The sequence below is a fragment of the Arachis stenosperma genome, chromosome 1 (genome assembly GCF_014773155.1).
Source record: "Arachis stenosperma cultivar V10309 chromosome 1, arast.V10309.gnm1.PFL2, whole genome shotgun sequence".
In the NCBI taxonomy this organism is placed as follows: Eukaryota; Viridiplantae; Streptophyta; class Magnoliopsida; order Fabales; family Fabaceae; genus Arachis; species Arachis stenosperma.
In genome coordinates this window covers 16,492,557-16,513,197 of record NC_080377.1, presented here as the reverse complement: position 1 = coordinate 16,513,197, position 20,641 = coordinate 16,492,557, and the positions used below count along the sequence as shown (strand labels likewise).

At 40.1% G+C, this 20,641-nt stretch overlaps 4 protein-coding genes across 9 annotated transcripts; 1 reads left to right on the top strand and 3 right to left on the bottom strand.

The window, feature by feature from the left end:
* Window positions 1-3,092: 3,092 nt before the first annotated feature.
* On the bottom strand, window positions 3,093-20,584 carry LOC130969963 (OVARIAN TUMOR DOMAIN-containing deubiquitinating enzyme 7). 6 transcript variants are annotated; one of them, XM_057895889.1, is made up of 12 exons: window positions 20,379-20,584; window positions 19,345-19,451; window positions 18,441-18,516; window positions 17,012-17,161; window positions 16,490-16,551; window positions 15,876-15,960; window positions 15,645-15,794; window positions 15,227-15,344; window positions 14,884-15,008; window positions 14,671-14,771; window positions 14,177-14,441; window positions 3,093-3,344 (listed from the first exon to the last, which is right to left on the bottom strand). In XM_057895889.1, the coding sequence occupies exons 1-11, from the start codon at window positions 20,433-20,435 to the stop codon at window positions 14,312-14,314; spliced, it is 1,161 nt and encodes a 386-aa protein (XP_057751872.1). In that variant the 5' UTR covers window positions 20,436-20,584; the 3' UTR covers window positions 3,093-3,344; window positions 14,177-14,311. The 6 variants fall into 6 exon arrangements, with proteins under 6 accessions (XP_057751872.1, XP_057751895.1, XP_057751888.1 ...); XM_057895912.1 differs by having other exon boundaries at window positions 14,680-14,771; XM_057895905.1 differs by having other exon boundaries at window positions 14,671-14,768.
* LOC130976106 (uncharacterized) lies at window positions 3,949-6,547 on the top strand. The gene is made up of 2 exons (XM_057900878.1): window positions 3,949-5,566; window positions 5,652-6,547. Exons 1-2 carry the CDS (start codon window positions 3,949-3,951, stop codon window positions 6,545-6,547), a joined length of 2,514 nt encoding a protein of 837 aa, XP_057756861.1.
* LOC130976101 (uncharacterized) lies at window positions 10,222-10,782 on the bottom strand. Its single transcript, XM_057900865.1, has one exon. The coding sequence runs from the start codon at window positions 10,780-10,782 to the stop codon at window positions 10,222-10,224; it is 561 nt and encodes a 186-aa protein (XP_057756848.1).
* On the bottom strand, window positions 10,871-12,850 carry LOC130976097 (uncharacterized). The gene is made up of 3 exons (XM_057900863.1): window positions 11,480-12,850; window positions 11,299-11,434; window positions 10,871-11,214 (listed from the first exon to the last, which is right to left on the bottom strand). The coding sequence occupies exons 1-3, from the start codon at window positions 12,848-12,850 to the stop codon at window positions 10,871-10,873; spliced, it is 1,851 nt and encodes a 616-aa protein (XP_057756846.1).
* Window positions 20,585-20,641: the final 57 nt, after the last annotated feature.

The window sequence follows — 20,641 nt, the reverse complement described above, 5'->3', positions numbered from 1 at the left end:
TGATTTATCAAAATGACAATCTGCAAATCGGGCTTTAAATACATCTCCAGTTTATATTTCAAGATACCTCACTATAGAGTGAGAATTATATCTAACATATATCCCCAATTTTTTTTGGAGTCCCATTTTGGTGTGAGATGGTAGTACAATGGGAACATATATCGCACACCCGAATATTCTTAAATGAGAAACATTTGACTGCTGGTCAAAAGCTAATTTCATAGGAAAGAACTGATGGTAACTTGTTGACCTCAAACAAATAAGTGCTGCGGCATGTAAAATAGCATGACCCCAAGCCGAGATTGGGAGATTTATTCTCATAAGTAAAGGTCTAGCAATTAATTGGAGTCGTTTAATAAGTGATTCTGCTAACCCATTTTGTGTGTGAACATGAGCTACTGGATGTTCAACGCTTACTCCGTTAGCCATACAATAAGCATCAAAGGCTTGGGAAGTGAATTTACCAGCATTATCAAGACGAAATGCTTTGATTTGATTTTCTGAAAACTGTGCTTTTAATCAAATAATTTGAACAAGTAATCTCACAGATTCCAGGTTGCAAGAAGACAATAAGCACACATGTGACCATCTCGAAGATGCGTCTATTAGAACTATAAAATATCTAAAAGATCCACATGGTGGATGAATAGGTCCACATATATCGCCTTGAATCCTTTCCAGGAATTCAGGGGACTCAAATCCAATCTTTACTGGTGATGGCCTTAAAACTAACTTTCCTTGAGAAGATGCAGCACAATAAAATTCAGTAGATTTAAAAATCTCTTGTTCTTTAGTGAATGTCCATGGGAATTTTCAATAATTCTCTGCATCATGGTTGTTCCCGGATGACCTAATCGATTATGCCAAGTTATGAATTCATTTGGGTTAGTAACCTTCTGGTTTACAATGACATGTGATTCAATTGCACTAACTTTGGTATAATATAACCCATATGAAAGTGAGGGTAACTTTTCTAATATAACCTTTTTATTTGAATCATGAGTTATGATACATAAGTACTCATGATTTCCCTCATTCATTGTTTCAATATGATATCTATTTCGGCGAATATCTTTAAAACTCAACAAGTTCCTTAGAGACTTAGTAGATAATAGTGCATTATTTATTATGAATTTTGTTCCTTCGGAAAACAAAATTATAGCTCTTCCGAAGCCTTCTATCACGTTGCCTGAGCCAATAATGGTATTAACATATTCTTTTTTTGGCACAAGATAAGTAAAATATATATTACTTTTGAGAATGGTGTGCGAACTTACACCATCCACAAGGCAAACATCTTCACTATATGTCCTTGTCATTTTCTTCAAAGACACATAATAATAAAATGAGTAGAAATATTTGCGCAGTAAAATTATTTTCTTGATTAAAAATATTTTTTAAGAAATATGGTATATACTAAAAATTTTATTATTATTATCTTGGCAGATTCAGTAATTTTGAAATTCATAAATATTTTATTAAACATTATTTATATACATCGTACTTGAAATTCAAATGCATAGAAAATAAAACTTAACAAAAAAATTTTTACATTATTTATTTACATGAGTACCTAACAAATCCATATATTAAACTATTCCATCATTGATCAAATGACCAATATTTTCTTGAATCTTCAAAGAAATCAGATACTTCATAATGAGTAGTGTAATTTTTAGCATCATTTAAAACAAAATTCGTCTCATTTTCTTTGTCATCATTTTTCAAAGATGCTTGATAAAGATCGACTAGGTGCCTTAGGGTACGATAGGTACGCGACTAATGGCCCTTTCCACCACAACAGAAATATTTATCCTCTGTTGATTTATTTTGTCCATTGTTTCTTTCTTTATCCCACTTCTAGTGATATCCTTTCTTGTGAACATAATTTTTCTTTCTTCTCATAATTTTTCTTGTTGCCAAAACTTTGCAATTTACCATTTTTGGGGTTATGATTTGCCGCATTTGCTTCAGAAAATAGGGCGGTGCCAGCTGGGCACGTTTTATAATTTTTTTTTTAAAGCAACTCATTATTGCGTTCAGCAGTAAAAAGGCAAGAAATTAACTCAAAATATTTTTTAAATATTTTTTTCGATACTGCTGCAGGAGCACATTCGAAGCATGGAAGGTCGAGAAAGTTTTCTCTAACATATCATTATCAGTTATCTTTTCCCCACATAATTTCATTCGTGAGATTATTCGAAACATTGTTGAATTATATTTACTTATAAATTTAAAATCCTGTAGATGCAAGTGCCTCCATTCATATCGAGCTTGAGAAAGTATCACTGTCTTTTGATGATTATACATTCCTTTAAGGTTTTTCCACAAATCTGCAAGATCTTTTAATGTGAGATATTCATTTTTTAATTCTTCGTCAAGATGACGTTGAAAGAAAATCATAACTTTGACTTTATCCTTCTAAGATGCATTATTTTCAACCTTAATAGTATCTCCAAAATCCATTAAATTAAGATGGATTTCAACATCTAATATCCATAATAACTAGTTATTTCTAAATATATCAAGAACATTAATTCAAGATGAGAAAACTTTGACATAATAAAAATTTATTACCTAAGTCTTGCTAAAATTTTGGTCAGAATCTTGTGCTAATAACGCATTGTAAAATAAATAAATAAGACAGAAAATAGATATAAAATAAAGAAACATAAATAGATAAGTTTAATATTAATATTATTTAATATAATTATCTTAATATAATATAGTTTATATATATTTACTAATATATGTAACAACTTATTTGTAAAAAAAAGGAAGAAACAATATAAAAAGGAGAGTAATTTTATTATTACTATTATGTATTATTAATGAAAATTTAACCTCCTATTTATACCTATACTAAATGTTATATTTTCAACGTTATTAAGTTCATTCACATAATCAACCTTATCACAACAGAAAAAAAACCCTTCTCAGCCTGAGCTATTAACTTTACAATGATATTAAAACGATAATAATTTAAATTATCTTATTTAATTTCACATTTATAATTTTATATATATAATATTTATAATGATATATTTATTACATTTAATATTACCCATTTACTACAGCAGTAATTAATAAATACAAAATATAGTAATTTTAGACTGATTTTCGTTGTCTTCCAACAACTTTGTAACTTTATTAGTATAAATCATTATCGATCATTTTTGTTACCCTTATATTTTAGGCCAAACTGATTCTCACACAAGATATTACAATATAAAAATTGATCAAAACATCCATGTTGTTCCATTATAAGAAAATAATGCTTTTATAACAATATTCCACCTATTGTCCATCCTTCTGTCCAAAACTAGCCTCTGTCAAAAGGAAACCTATTTACAAAAGGAAAAGAAAAAATTACACGTCATGAAAACTATATATTTTGTGTTGCTAATATTTAATAAAAAATATTATATGGACCACCTTTGTGTACACAGTACACCTCTTTTGTATATTATCAAATTTGTGTTAAAAGTAATTGATAAAAAAGTAGAGGTAAAAATTTGTCTTTTATAACATGAAAAAAAGGGTAAAAAACTGAAATAAGCCAAGTGGAGCTCAAATTTACCTAAATCAGCCAAATGAAAAATCAATACATGAATCAACCAGGACGTATTATTATATAATTCGAATCAATATGATTCGAATTTGATTTGAACGTAATTCGAATCGATTTGATTCGAATTAGTATGAACGGCCAAAATCAATGAAGTTCGAAACAAGTTGTTTCGAATTACAACTATAGAATTCGAATTAAGTTAATTCGAATTACTAGGAGGGCAGATTGTTTAGTAATTCGAATCAAGTTGATTCGAATTACTAGGTTAGGTTGTGACATTAGATAATTCGAAACATATAGATTCGAATTATATATATAGTGTGAGCCAGGGCTATATATAAGGTGTGAACTCATGTTGCTCTCAACAAAGAGGGGAGATGGCTAGTGAGGAGAGTTTCCTAGTTCTGGTACATTACAGAGGGTCCATTAAGAGAAAAACTCGGTCCGGCGTTAAGTTCACTGATAAGGATCCCCTATGTATTATCGTGACGCCGACAACCACCTACGATGCACTTGTTAGCTCTGTGCTGGAGAAGCTGGGTCTTGCAGGCGTTAAAAGGGTGAAGAAGTTTTTCTACCGCATTCCTACAGCGGTGCTCCATGACACCGTGAAGTTTGATTGTTTCACAATCGGTAGTGACGAGGACTTGCAGGTTATGTTTCTTTCTCGTAGGCAGTTTCCCGAGGTAAGGACACCGGAGTTGTTGGCTAAGTTGGTTGATGTGGTATCTAGCTCGGGTGGTTCGAACCGGAATGCCACTACTATAGCCGCGGTTGCCGGCTCGAGCTCGAGACCTGCTGTTGCTTCATCCTCTGCTCCTGTGTATGAGCCACCGATGCAGCCTGTTGCGTCCCCTTCGTTTGCCGTTGATCTGAGCGGCAATGTTGGAGACGAGGTTCGGCACGGGGAACATATTCCCACCGAGGTACATTGTCCCACACCGGCTGGTGTTGGTGATGGTTTGTTTGATGATCCAGATGACGATGACGCGGAGCCGGATTTCATCGCTGATGAAAGCGGCGATGATGTTGGGACTACTGTTCCGACAAGGGCTATAGGTGGATCTAGTTCTGGCACACAGCAGTATCCACCCCATTTTTCCTCATTGGACCTTGATGCCATGCGGCAAGACGATGATGTTCTGCAGGCCTCAGGATTTGGTGCTAGAGATACCGAGGGGTCTACCGGTATGAACGAGTTGCAGGTTGGCCAACAATTTCAAGATAAAGATGAGGCGCTGTTGAGTGTGAAGACGTACAGTATCCGTCGAGGGGTCCAGTACAAGGTCGTTGAGTCTGATTATCGCAGGTACGTGGGAAAGTGTTCTGAGTTTGGGAATGGGTGCACATGGCTAATTCGGTTGAGTCTCCGACAGCGGAAGGGTATCTGGGAAGTGAAGCGATACAACGGACCGCATACATGTCTTGCCAGCTCCATCTCCAGCGACCATAGGAGTCTGGACTACCATGTCATATCCACCTTCGTTATGCCGATGGTTAGGGCTGATGCAGGTGTGAACATCAAGGTGCTCCAAAATGCCACGGCCGCACACTTTGGGTTCAGGCCTACGTACTGGAGGGTATGGATGGCGAAGCAGAAGGCCGTTGCCGTGATATATGGGGACTGGGAGGAGTCGTACAATGAGCTCCCTAGGTGGGTTTTAGGAGTGCAGCTGACGATGCCTGGCACTGTAGCCGTCCTCAGGACTTGCCCTGTTCGAGTTGGGGGACAGGTTGACGATTCTCAGGTTTATTTTCATAGGCTGTTCTGGACTTTCCCCCCTTGTATCCAGGCATTCTGTCATTGCAAGCCTTTGGTGAGTATTGACGGCACCCATTTATATGGGAAGTATGGGGGAACACTGCTAATCGCCATTGCACAAGACGGAAACTCGAACATCCTACCCGTGGCATTTGCACTAGTTGAGGGTGAGAATGCTGAGTCATGGTCTTTCTTTCTTTCCCACCTCCGTGAGCACGTGACACCTCAGCCCGGTCTGTTAGTTATTTCAGATAGGCACAACGGTATAAAGGCTACCGCCTGCTGCTTACCGGGCTTTCTGCATTCGACACGTTGCAGCGAATTTTGCGTTGACGTTCAAGGGAAAAGATGCACGGAGGCTTCTTGTTAACGCCGCATATGCCAAGACCGAGGTGGAGTTCGACTACTGGTTTGACATTCTGCGCTCTGAGAATCCGGCAATGTGTGACTGGACGAACCGAATCGAGTATTCGTTGTGGACACAGCACTGTGATGAGGGTCGGAGATTCGGGCACATGACGACCAATATTTCGGAGTGTGTCAACTCAATCCTGAAGGGGGTTAGAAACCTCCCAGTATGCTCCCTGGTGAAGGCCACATACGGAAGGCTTGCTGAGCTATTTGTCCGTAAGGGGAGGGAGGCCGAGGCTCAGATGGGTACTGGACAACAATTCAGTCAATACCTAGTAAAGTGTATCGAGGCCAACCTGAGAACAGCCCGGCATTTCACGGTTACTCTTTACGACAGGGACAACTCGGAGTACACCGTTGCTGAGACGACTCCGACAGGCTCATTCTCTCTTGGTACGTACAGGGTCTCATTAGGGTCTAAGACTTGTGATTGTGGATACTTCCAAGCACTTCATTTTCCCTGTTCGCATGCACTTGCATGCTGTGCTTATTCACGGCTTACATGGCAGCCTTACGTGCACGAGGTATACCGGCTTAGCTCCGTTTTCGGCGTCTATCAGATGGTATTTGCCCCTCCCATACCGGAGGGTTTCTGGCCACCTTATGCCGGGCCTACAGTTATACCGGATCCGAGTATGAGGCGTGCGAGGGAGGGTCGTCCTAGATCCACAAGAATTCGAACCAACATGGATGAAGCAGATCCGAACCGGCCAAAGAGATGTGGCCTCTGCAGGCAGCCAGGACACACCAGGCGTAGTTGTCCACAAGCCGCAGGCCCAAGCGGTACTGCTAGAAATGAGTAGGCGATTTGCTATGTATGTGTTTCTTTGTTATTGTATTAGCACTTGTCCTGTATTTCTCTATAACTTTTAATGTATTACAACTTGTATGGAACAACGTTGCTTCGTTTGTGTAATGAAAGTTGATAATGGTACCAAATATTTCTGTTTAAAGTCTTTTACATCATTGAAATTTATAACTAGAACAAACAACATTATATAAGGGTAAAAGGATAACGAATAACATAACATGAAACTATAAATCATAACATAAAAGTACAATACATCGACGTAAATGACACTACATAACATCAATTCAAATAACATAATAAGAAAGTACATATGATAACAACTATAACAAACCAACGATGTACAAAATATAAAAAAGACAACAAGATGTGAACCAATATCCATGAATCATCTAAACAGGTGCGATCCAGTGCCGCAACGGCGTGGCACCCGTGTCCGGTAGCCCCTACGAATAAGTGGCTCCTCATCCTCAATCGACTCGTCGCTGTCATCAGGTACTGGCTGTCTCGGGGTCGTAGGCGGTACATGGACGGGTCTGGATGAGGACGGGCCGGCAACCGAGTGTGATCCAATAGTCTGTGCCGATGCTGGGGTCCCACCCATGGCAAAAGGATGCGCAGGAACTACCGTGGCAGGCTCATTCAGATCAACGTCTAGTGGTGCCTGTGTCCCTATCGTATGAACCCGTCCGGAAGCAGCCTCATCCTCCTGCATGATGGTCCGGATATCCTCAAGGAAATGTGGTCCACCAAACTCGTGCACAATGCCATCACTAGCAAGTAAGTCTCCAAACATCGAGCCAGGACTCACCCATGGAGTACTATCCTGAAGGGTATGATCATCACCGGGAACACCTACGAAGTAATCTCCAAGACCTCCACCACCAAGCCCAACATCAATGTGACTCGTGGGATCTCCCATACCTGCTCCAGGGAACCCACCATCATGCCCGCCCTGATGTGCCCTAGGAACTCCCGCAACATCACCTCCCCCAGGCATCTGCGCACCATGTCTAGCAGCACCCACCCTCCTCCTGCCTCCTCGACCACGACCTCTACCCACACCCCTAACTGGGTCGTCTCCGGCATCCATAGCCTGATCTACCCAGTTCCACTCACGCTGGCTACGACGTGTCCCAACTCGTGCTCTCCTCTCAATGCGACGTCTGTCAGGAACATCCTCTACCCGGTCCATGTCTGGAAGTCGGCCTGCACCCCTCTGCGTCGCCTCATCTGGAATAGGAACACCTCTCGGATCCCCCAATAACATCTCCGGCGATAAAAACCTCTTCCCGTGCTGATACCACCATGTCAAGAACTCATGTGACGGACCAGGGTCGGGCACGATGTCAAACTGTAGAATATAATCAGCACGCTCCTGCCAGTAAAGATGCCAATCGGGGTACTGTGCCGGGAACCAACGGTCACCTCCTCTCCCGTCCTTCGACATCAGGAAGTCGATGTTCAGGGCGGGAGACGGTATGGGCTGAACGCCGCCAAACTGAGGTAAAACTCTGTCTACCTGATGCCACTCGACAACCGCAAAATAAATCAGGGCCGTCCTGCATCGCCACAACATCGTATGCCGAGGCTCCAACACCTCAGGATGAACAACCTGGATGACGTCCAATCCGCTATACGGCATCCATACGAACTGCAAAAAACAAAACCAATTCGTCTGAACTTTCAGTTAAGTGATATAAAGTGAAACAATGAGTTTAGATGCGCAGAAGTGCTGTTTACGTACCTGCCGAGGCTGTAGCAAGTCGATCTGCATGCGAGCCATCTGTACCCGAGGTCCCTTGTTGCTAATCCCAGGGTAAAAAACAGATGGTCTGTTTTTTACCCTGGGATTAGCAACAAGGGACCTCGGGTACAGATGGCTCGCATGCAGATCGACTTGCTACAGCCTCGGCAGGTACGTAAACAGCACTTCTGCGCATCTAAACTCATTGTTTCACTTTATATCACTTAACTGAAAGTTCAGACGAATTGGTTTTGTTTTTTGCAGTTCGTATGGATGCCGTATAGCGGATTGGACGTCATCCAGGTTGTTCATCCTGAGGTGTTGGAGCCTCGGCATACGATGTTGTGGCGATGCAGGACGGCCCTGATTTATTTTGCGGTTGTCGAGTGGCATCAGGTAGACAGAGTTTTACCTCAGTTTGGCGGCGTTCAGCCCATACCGTCTCCCGCCCTGAACATCGACTTCCTGATGTCGAAGGACGGGAGAGGAGGTGACCGTTGGTTCCCGGCACAGTACCCCGATTGGCATCTTTACTGGCAGGAGCGTGCTGATTATATTCTACAGTTTGACATCGTGCCCGACCCTGGTCCGTCACATGAGTTCTTGACATGGTGGTATCAGCACGGGAAGAGGTTTTTATCGCCGGAGATGTTATTGGGGGATCCGAGAGGTGTTCCTATTCCAGATGAGGCGACGCAGAGGGGTGCAGGCCGACTTCCAGACATGGACCGGGTAGAGGATGTTCCTGACAGACGTCGCATTGAGAGGAGAGCACGAGTTGGGACACGTCGTAGCCAGCGTGAGTGGAACTGGGTAGATCAGGCTATGGATGCCGGAGACGACCCAGTTAGGGGTGTGGGTAGAGGTCGTGGTCGAGGAGGCAGGAGGAGGGTGGGTGCTGCTAGACATGGTGCGCAGATGCCTGGGGGAGGTGATGTTGCGGGAGTTCCTAGGGCACATCAGGGCGGGCATGATGGTGGGTTCCCTGGAGCAGGTATGGGAGATCCCACGAGTCACATTGATGCTGGGCTTGGTGGTGGAGGTCTTGGAGATTACTTCGTAGGTGTTCCCGGTGATGATCATACCCTTCAGGATAGTACTCCATGGGTGAGTCCTGGCTCGATGTTTGGAGACTTACTTGCTAGTGATGGCATTGTGCACGAGTTTGGTGGACCACATTTCCTTGAGGATATCCGGACCATCATGCAGGAGGATGAGGCTGCTTCCGGACGGGTTCATACGATAGGGACACAGGCACCACTAGACGTTGATCTGAATGAGCCTGCCACGGTAGTTCCTGCGCATCCTTTTGCCATGGGTGGGACCCCAGCATCGGCACAGACTATTGGATCACACTCGGTTGCCGGCCCGTCCTCATCCAGACCCGTCCATGTACCGCCTACGACCCCGAGACAGCCAGTACCTGATGACAGCGACGAGTCGATTGAGGATGAGGAGCCACTTATTCGTAGGGGCTACCGGACACGGGTGCCACGCCGTTGCGGCACTGGATCGCACCTGTTTAGATGATTCATGGATATTGGTTCACATCTTGTTGTCTTTTTATATTTTGTACATCGTTGGTTTGTTATAGTTGTTATCATATGTACTTTCTTATTATGTTATTTGAATTGATGTTATGTAGTGTCATTTACGTCGATGTATTGTACTTTTATGTTATGATTTATAGTTTCATGTTATGTTATTCGTTATCCTTTTACCCTTATATAATGTTGTTTGTTCTAGTTATAAATTTCAATGATGTAAAAGACTTTAAACAGAAATATTTGGTATCATTATCAACTTTCATTACACAAACGAAGCAACGTTGTTCCATACAAGTTGTAATACATTAAAAGTTATAGAGAAATACAGGACAAGTGCTAATACAATAACAAAGAAACACATACATAGCAAATCGCCTACTCATTTCTAGCAGTACCGCTTGGGCCTGCGGCTTGTGGACAACTACGCCTGGTGTGTCCTGGCTGCCTGCAGAGGCCACATCTCTTTGGCTGGTTCGGATCTGCTTCATCCATGTTGGTTCGAATTCTTGTGGATCTAGGACGACCCTCCCTCGCACGCCTCATACTCGGATCCGGTATAACTGTAGGCCCGGCATAAGGTGGCCAGAAACCCTCCGGTATGGGAGGGGCAAATACCATCTGATAGACGCCGAAAACGGAGCTAAGCCGGTATACCTCGTGCACGTAAGGCTGCCATGTAAGCCGTGAATAAGCACAGCATGCAAGTGCATGCGAACAGGGAAAATGAAGTACTTGGAAGTATCCACAATCACAAGTCTTAGACCCTAATGAGACCCTGTACGTACCAAGAGAGAATGAGCCTGTCGGAGTCGTCTCAGCAACGGTGTACTCCGAGTTGTCCCTGTCGTAAAGAGTAACCGTGAAATGCCGGGCTGTTCTCAGGTTGGCCTCGATACACTTTACTAGGTATTGACTGAATTGTTGTCCAGTACCCATCTGAGCCTCGGCCTCCCTCCCCTTACGGACAAATAGCTCAGCAAGCCTTCCGTATGTGGCCTTCACCAGGGAGCATACTGGGAGGTTTCTAACCCCCCTTCAGGATTGAGTTGACACACTCCGAAATATTGGTCGTCATGTGCCCGAATCTCCGACCCTCATCACAGTGCTGTGTCCACAACGAATACTCGATTCGGTTCGCCCAGTCACACATTGCCGGATTCTCAGAGCGCAGAATGTCAAACCAGTAGTCGAACTCCACCTCGGTCTTGGCATATGCGGCGTTAACAAGAAGCCTCCGTGCATCTTTTCCCTTGAACGTCAACGCAAAATTCGCTGCAACGTGTCGAATGCAGAAAGCCCGGTACGCAGCAGGCGGTAGCCATCCCCCATCCGGAGCCTCCAGGGCTGCCTTTATACCGTTGTGCCTATCTGAAATAACTAACAGACCGGGCTAAGGTGTCACGTGCTCACGGAGGTGGGAAAGAAAGAAAGACCATGACTCAGCATTCTCACCCTCAACTAGTGCAAATGAAACGGGTAGGATGTTCGAGTTTCCGTCTTGTGCAATGGCGATTAGCAGTGTTCCCCCATACTTTCCATATAAATGGGTGCCGTCAATACTCACCAAAGGCTTGCAATGACGGAATGCCTGGATACAAGGGGGGAAAGTCCAGAACAGCCTATGAAAATAAACCTGAGAATCGTCAACCTGTCCCCCAACTCGAACAGGGCAAGTCCTGAGGACGGCTACAGTGTCAGGCATCGTCAGCTGCACTCCTAAAACCCACCTAGGGAGCTCATTGTACGACTCCTCCCAGTCCCCATATATCACGGCAACGGCCTTCTGCTTCGCCATCCATACCCTCCGGTACGTAGGCCTGAACCCAAAGTGTGCGGCCGTGGCATTTTGGAGCACCTTGATGTTCACACCTGCATCAGCCCTAACCATCGGCATAACGAAGGTGGATATGACATGGTAGTCCAGACTCCTATGGTCGCTGGAGATGGAGCTGGCAAGACATGTATGCGGTCCGTTGTATCGCTTCACTTCCCAGATACCCTTCCGCTGTCGGAGACTCAACCGAATTAGCCATGTGCACCCATTTCCAAACTCAGAACACTTTCCCACGTACCTGCGATAATCAGACTCAACGACCTTGTACTGGACCCCTCGACGGATACTGTACGTCTTCACACTCAACAGCGCCTCATCTTTATCTTGAAATTGTTGGCCAACCTGGAACTCGTTCATACCGGCAGACCCCTCGGTATCTCTAGCACCAAATCCTGAGGCCTGCAGAACATCATCGTCTTGCCGCATGGCATCAAGGTCCAATGAGAAAAAATGGGGTGGATACTGCTGTGTGCCAGAACTAGATCCACCTATAGCCCTTGTCGGAACAGTAGTCCCAACATCATCGCCGCTTTCATCAGCGATGAAATCCGGCTCCGTGTCATCGTCATCTGGATCATCAAACAAACCATCACCAACACCAGCCGGTGTGGGACAATGTACCTCGGTGGGAATATGTTCCCCGTGCCGAACCTCGTCTCCAACATTGCCGCTCAGATCAACGGCAAACGAAGGGGACGCAACAGGCTGCATCGGTGGCTCATACACAGGAGCAGAGGATGAAGCAACAGCAGGTCTCGAGCTCGAGCCGGCAACCGCGGCTATAGTAGTGGCATTCCGGTTCGAACCACCCGAGCTAGATACCACATCAACCAACTTAGCCAACAACTCCGGTGTCCTTACCTCGGGAAACTGCCTACGAGAAAGAAACATAACCTGCAAGTCCTCGTCACTACCGATTGTGAAACAATCAAACTTCACGGTGTCATGGAGCACCGCTGTAGGAATGCGGTAGAAAAACTTCTTCACCCTTTTAACGCCTGCAAGACCCAGCTTCTCCAGCACAGAGCTAACAAGTGCATCGTAGGTGGTTGTCGGCGTCACGATAATACATAGGGGATCCTTATCAGTGAACTTAACGCCGGACCGAGTTTTTCTCTTAATGGACCCTCTGTAATGTACCAGAACTAGGAAACTCTCCTCACTAGCCATCTCCCCTCTTTGTTGAGAGCAACATGAGTTCACACCTTATATATATAGCCCTGGCTCGCACTATATATATATAATTCGAATCTATATGTTTCGAATTATCTAATGTCACAACCTAACCTAGTAATTTGAATCAACTTGATTCGAATTACTAAACAATCTGCCCTCCTAGTAATTCGAATTAACTTAATTCGAATTCTATAGTTGTAATTCGAAACAACTTGTTTCGAACTTCATTGATTTTGGCCGTTCATACTAATTCGAATCAAATCGATTCGAATTACGTTCAAATCAAATTCGAATCATATTGATTCGAATTATATAATAATACGTCCTGGTTGATTCATGTATTGATTTTTCATTTGGCTGATTTAGGTAAATTTGAGCTCCACTTGGCTCATTTCAGTTTTTTACCCTGAAAAAAAGGTATACAAAAGCAGTGACAAGTACAAACATTGTTTCTCATAATCTGGAGTGACTTCAGAGTAAACCCTACTAGTAAAAGTTTATAAAGGACGCATTCAAACTCTCAGTACAGAAAGTACCATAATAATAATAATAATAATAATAATAATAATAATAATAATAAACGAGGGATCTGATTACACCAGAGGTTGGAGTGGTGTTTGTGTTTTGCAGAAACATAAGCACCTCGTTTTGTGCTTTATAAATCAAACATATCATTTGTTTGTATTTGTAGCTTAGGAAAGTTAAGGGCAGTCAAAAGTAACTTATATTTATAAAAATTAAAAAATCTAATATAATATCATATATTAATAATTCAGATTTATCTTTAATTAAATTGATGTCAAATTCCATTGACGATAAAAATTGCCCCCTATTTATGTGTATTATGGTTATTTTAAATTCACCAAATACAATTGTTGTTATTTGTGTTTACTGAAAACCATTTTACATTTGATTTGCCAAAACCAGATGCTACAACTTTTAGAAAGCTATTTTTTAAAAGTTAATTTTGATAAGCTATCTGCAAAAAGTACGAGTTTTACTAAACAAGCCTAAATCAAATTAGCTTATATCATCAAATAACTCTCTATGCCTGATGAATTTTATAAATCTGACTATTCACTTGATAATCAAGCTAACCAAATTTCGGAAAATTTAATATCAATAGTTATACTACACAATTACTTAAAATGATCATTTAAAAAGAATTTCTCCCCCCCCCCCCCCCTTTTTTAAAAAAAAAAAAAAAACAGAACTTCTAAAGTAACTCTCTTTAGAGAACACACTATACCAGAACTCGTAACATAAATGGCAGAGTTCTCAGTGTAAATCAGCATAGCATACAATGAAAAACTCACTTACCTGATGTAGTTTTTAATCCTCGGGGGGAACAAGAAATTAGCCACACCTGGAGCGGACAAGAACTCGCGAACCATTATCTTGAAGCAACGAAGAGGTGGTGTATTCCACAATATGAGTCTTACATTTATAATGAACTCAAATACAAAGTGCGCCCATGTCGGGTGTCACCGAATCATAGTCACCGGACACATCCGCTTTTGACGAAACCCCTTTCTTTCCCTGCTTGCTGTCTCTTTTGCTCCTTCTAGTTTCGGCTGCTTGGTTACTGACACAACAATTGAAGTTTTTGTACCACATTATAATCATCTGCTATGCATAACTCATGTTGATCGCATTCTTATAGCAGTAAAAAATCAAAACCATATCAACAAATTTAAATTCAAGGAACATCACATGAGCACCCTAAATAAAAATTTCTAAGCACACTGCAGACATGATCGAAATTTTGAAACAGAAACAGGAGCACAGAAAAAGGGAGTAAAAAAGATGCATACACCACAAACCGTGCAGATTGTCTAGCCAAGGTTGTTCCACAACAAGCTTTGTATTTCTTTTTTGAACCACATGGGCACATTTTGTTTCTAGAAATCTTCTGCTGTTAACATTCGGAAAGAAGTGGCAACAAGATTGTCAAAAGAGATCAAAGAATAAGAGACACAAGCACGGCGCATGCAGACACACTGGCAGAGAAAGTAGACAAAGAATACCTTGTCGTTTTGTTGAGATGTGCTACGTTCATTGGTCTTCCTGGAGCTTTTACTTGATTCGGCATTTATGCTGTTCTCTACTATATTATCTTTTTGTTGTTCACTATTCTCATTTTTATCATGACCTGTATATGTTTTGAATTTGGGGCAAGTATTAGCACAAAGTCAAAAGTGTTGTTCTTTTTTACTAATTGAACTGTTTAAACTAAATAGCAATGAATAAACACGAAGATGCATTAACTCTACCAGTACAAGTTTTAGAGATAAAAGAAAAATCTAAACAGGAAATTTGTACGTTTGTCCTCGGTTATAGAAAAGGTGAAGCACATGGACTAGGCATTACCATAGGCATCAGCCTGAATAGGAGAGGAATCACACTTTGTAGACCACTCTTCTTCTCCTTGTTCTGCAATTAGGAACTCTATTGCAGCATCGATGTCTCCGTTTACCTGCTCTAGAATCTGGGACAAGGAAGATATACCCTAAATATATGCCAAATAGTAATTTTCCAGGGAAGATAACAACTTGAAAGAGATCAGGCTGAGCCAACATATTATGAAGGGCTGGCAACACTAACCCTATCCGCGGATATCCAACCCAACCCAACCCAACCCAACCCATTCAGGTAGGGTAGGGTTGAATTTTAGAAAAATTTTAAACCCGCGGGAAGGGTTCGGGTGGAATCTAAACCCTCTCCTACTCTACCCATTGCCAGTTCTAATTATTTATGTCATAAATGGAGCATACAAACATGCTATCACCTGTTCCACTCTTTCAGTGTTTTCACATCCGCTTCCAGCCATAACCAACTTTATAGAACCTGGCTGAAATGATTCCCTGCCAGCTTGCGCATGGGCTTTGTTAGCCGTAACTTTTGCTTGATGTGATGTCGCTGAAAGATCAGCATCAGCCTTAAACAAACTAGAATTAATCAGGCAATAGCTACTATTAATATTAATTTGAGAGTCAGGTAACAGAATTCCAATAAGAACCTTAATTACAATTGACCTTGCAGGCCCATCACAAGGATCATCCTTCAACCTCACACTATTATAATGCTCCCCATCATGATAAGACCTGGAAAAACAATCATATAGAATAAAACCATCAATGTTCACGAAAAAAGACAACAAAATTATTTTGAACTAGTTCCTATAGAAGCAATAGTCATAATTTAAATTTTAATTACATGGCAAATATGTATATATAGTGCACAGGACAATGTCGATAAGAGGCAGTCTTCCCATAACAATAAATGACATGATAGACTTAATATGAAATCATTCGTTACTAAATACTCCAGCTACATATCAATAAGATCTATAAAAACAAAGTAATACATAAAAGGATCCAAACCCATTGCAACACCCACCATGCATACACACACGATTCTAATGTCTTGGAGATACTAATCAAACACCAGAAGCATTTGTCTCAAATCATGAAATGAAGATGCTGGAAACAAATTGAGGATATGAAGAATTTATTGCTTGTCTACGTCATAGATTTAGCACGACAAAAAGATTATTATAATGCTCTTAGTATCCAGCAATAAAGACAAGACAGTATAAGTTCAAAAGATAACCACAAACTCTATAGTACTTACAAATGGATCATACGAGCTCGACAATCATCAAAATTTCTTACGTACCAACGAGGTGACATGTTCTGCATACAACAACCACTAAGGATGAGAATTTCAATAAGTGAAGTCTAGACCATCTGCAGAAATTGGTGTTTTCAATCTTTACAGAATTAAGTCTAGTTTAGACACATGAAAATATAAGAAAGGTGTAAAGGAAGAAATATAATCTAATGTGAAAACATATAATTAAAGTAAAGGCTATATTACCTTTCTAACCAAAATATAATCTAATGTGAAAATATATAACTGGTAATTGGTTGGATTATTTTGGTTACATTACCTTTCTTACCAAAATATAATTGAGGTAAAGGTTAGAAATATAATCTAACCAAAATAAAAGTAAATATAATTGAAAGTAGGCCCCAGTCTTCATCAAGGTAAAGGTATGAAAAATCCAACCAATTACCAACTTCATTCCAAGTTCACAACATTAGAATACAAAGATAATGAAACAATTATTTAATTTACAGCGATATTACTTACCCGGTGAATGCATATATTACTATGTAACACAAGAGAAGCTGCCTGCAATTCCATATGTCCAGCCCATGTACCATCATTTTCCATCGTCTGGCAATATTCATCAAAGGGGACTTCATCTTCAATGAAGGGCTCAAACATTTCCCGATTGTCCTGTTAAATACAGCTTCAAAATGAGATTATGTTAAAGGGTTTCAATGTACAAATTAAAAGACAGAAACTAACAGACATACACACACAAATATATATACAAGATGTCACTCAGTTTCCAAGAATCTGATAAAGCTAATAACCTTAATATTTATGTAAAGTCACAAACATAAACTATAAGACTGATGGAAAACAAATTTACAAATTCTGTGTGGGAAATAAGCAATCGTAATAATCAACAAGAACAATAATCAAGCATTATCCCATGGAATGATATGCTAAAAGGATCAAATGATCAAAAAGTGAAAAGATTAATAAAGAAACTCCATCAGATCTATGATCCTTACTGGAGCTTTTACAAGCCTTATTCAAACAAATTAAGCCACTTAAGGATAGAGTCTAAACACTTTTCTACAACAGATGCTACAAGCCTAGAACAACTTTCTCTCTAATACCATTGTATGCAGTGTGTTCATTGACATGTTTCTACAACAGGTTCTGATTCCATAATCTTTCAAATACTCCTACCAATTTTCTAAATTGATATTACTAGTGTGTACAGATTAGCTGATAAGCCCTTCCCCTTTTGTAAGAAACAATTGCATGTTCCACGTGGATAAAAATCGTTGCATAAGTGCATAAACTTGAAGCTCAGATTAATGATGCTAAAGAATTACACGAAGGATATAAAAAGAAAAAGGGGTAAAGTACTAAATTGGTCCCTTACGTTTGGACGTAATCCTGTTTTGGTCCTTAAGATTTAAAGTGTCCTATTTGAATCCAAAAAAGTTTCATTTAGCTTCAATGTAGTCCCACTGTGAGGTCAAAGTTAAATAATTAACAAAATGTCCTACATGACAGCAGTACAAGAACAAGGTCGATAATTTGGAGAATAAGTACAAACTCCAGAGGCACAAAATCAATCATAGATACATCAATACATTTATTTATCATTTTTCTTACAATTTAAATGAAATATTTCTATAGAACTAAGGAGAATGATAAATAAATGTATTGATGCATTCATGGTTGATTTTGTGTCTTTAGAGCTTGTACTTATTCTCCAAATTATCGACCTTTTTCTTGTACTGCTGTCATGTAGGACATTCCGTTAATTATTTAACTTTGACCTTACGGTCGGACTATATTGAGGCTAAATGAAACTTTTTTGGATTCAAATAGGACACTTTAAATCTTAAGGATCAAAACAGAATTACGCCCAAACGTAGAGGACCAATTTAATACTTTACCCAAAGAAAAAGTGTTTCCAAAAACACCATACCATTATGTGTTTCACCACCATGCTGCGATACTTTTGATGTCCCTCTTCATTACCTTCCAACTGATCAGCAAGGGCTCTGCACAAGAATAGAAGAGTGAAAAGGTTAAAACTAATAATATACTCGGACATAATTGATTCATCTGATTGCAAACACCAATTGCCACCAGACTACCTATCAACAAACAAAAAGAAGTGGAAGGGTCTTTCCAAGTAGGGGTTGGTAACTGGGAAGGATCTTCTTAGAATTGTGGGCCTTATTCCCAACCAAAAGTCAACTCAAGGGAGAAAGATCACCTTTATAATGATAAAAGCTCTCTAAGCCCTTTTGGTGCATAACCAATGCGGGATGAACTAAAGCACCCACAAACGCAGGGCTATATATTTTGAAGTAGTTCACAGAAATGTGCTTCTGCAAGTAGTCCAATATAAATAATGATACCATCTTAACATTTTCGTGTAATTCCACCCGAAGAACTAGCTCAAGGGAAAGAATTGCCCCAGTGATGATACTCTTCAAGCATTGTGGAATTCAATAAAGCTAAGAGCACTAGAGCAGATAATGCCAAAATCTCATAGGCTTAACCTAACCTCAGATTTAGCATAAGAATAATGAGGGTGGTATTATATTATTTTCTGTACTAGTACCATCTCCAGTTTATTTGATTTCTCACTTTAAGACATATGCAGAAGAGCAAAGAAACTCAAAATCAAGGCTTATTTATAAAGACTTTTTACTAAAATACTCTTATATAATTTTTAACTTCTAATTAGTTCATCCTATTAAGCTTACATTCCTTAGTCAATAATGTGCTTAAAACTATCTGATGCGCAAAATTAGAAAACTAATAATAACTTTTTCTTTAATATATGAGAATCACAGATAAAATCAACTAAGAAAGCTGACCTGAAGAAACAATTACCATCTGCTGTTATGTCAACAATGCGCAGGCCCAGTGCATCCAACTGACTCCGAAATTGTGAAGTATCAGCTGGTTTCCCGGGCTTCTTATTCTGTTAAAAAAAAATGGCAGCACATTGATTCTTAGAAGCATTACAAAATCATAGTTGGATTATTTACTTAAACAAGTTGATTGAGGAGGTTACTTAATCAAAAGAACAAAGCATCCATGCACGCGCAGACATTCTCATCATAACATCGTATGCTTAACCTTCGAAAGTCATTAAGCACCAAAAGATTTGACACATCTTGACAAATACAAACTTGACACTATGGATGCGCTTGCTTTAACTTTCTCTGACAAAACTTTTTCACATATTTGTGTAAATTTAGAAAATAACCAGAATGTAAAAAATATAAAAATCAGTTTTTGAGCTTTTTCCTTCTTTTTGGATTTTGGTAAAAGCTAAACAGGGTAGCTTCTAATTAAAATCAGTTTTCAACATTCTTACAAATTTATTAAAAAAATTTCAAGTTGTAAAATCACTATTTTGAAAATCAGAAACAAATGCACCCATATATCAGTGGCCAACTATCGTAAGTGAATATAGATGTCATCTCAGCATCTTTATGTGAATTTCATCTAATCTTATCTAATTATATTACAAAAAATAGAACATAGATAACCACTGATTCCAAGTACTCTAAAATCTAAACTCAAATTATTCGTTACACTTACACACACTCTAGGAAGCACAAGTTTCATAAACTAGTTACTTTAAGCAACAGTGCAACTCAGTGAACTCACCACTAAACTAAACCCAAAACGAATAATAATAATAATAATAATAATAATAATAATAATAATAATAATAATAATAATAATAATAATAATAAATATAATAAATTAACAAAAAGAAAATCCAAAAACAAATTGATTAGTGTGCATAACTTGCAGTTAAGGTTGATGCAGCAAACGCACGAAAGAAGAACGAAGAATCAAAAAATTTATAGAAGTTGAGGAAGGTGATAGCGGTTACTTGCGGGTGGTGTTGTTTCTTGTGGGATATCTTCCTCTGTTGTTTTGGCTTAACCATATCCTCTCCTCGTACAGAATCGAAAAACCAGAAATTGCTTGGGATGCCGGTGCGAGTACGAACAAGACCCAACCCTGGAACCAGTAATTAAGCAATGTGTACAAAATATTGTTATGGGGTTTTTGTTTTTGTAAACGGTCGGGTCCTTTGTTACCAGTTCAGTGTTTTATATTGATTTATGTCATGAAGTAGGGTATCCAAATGGG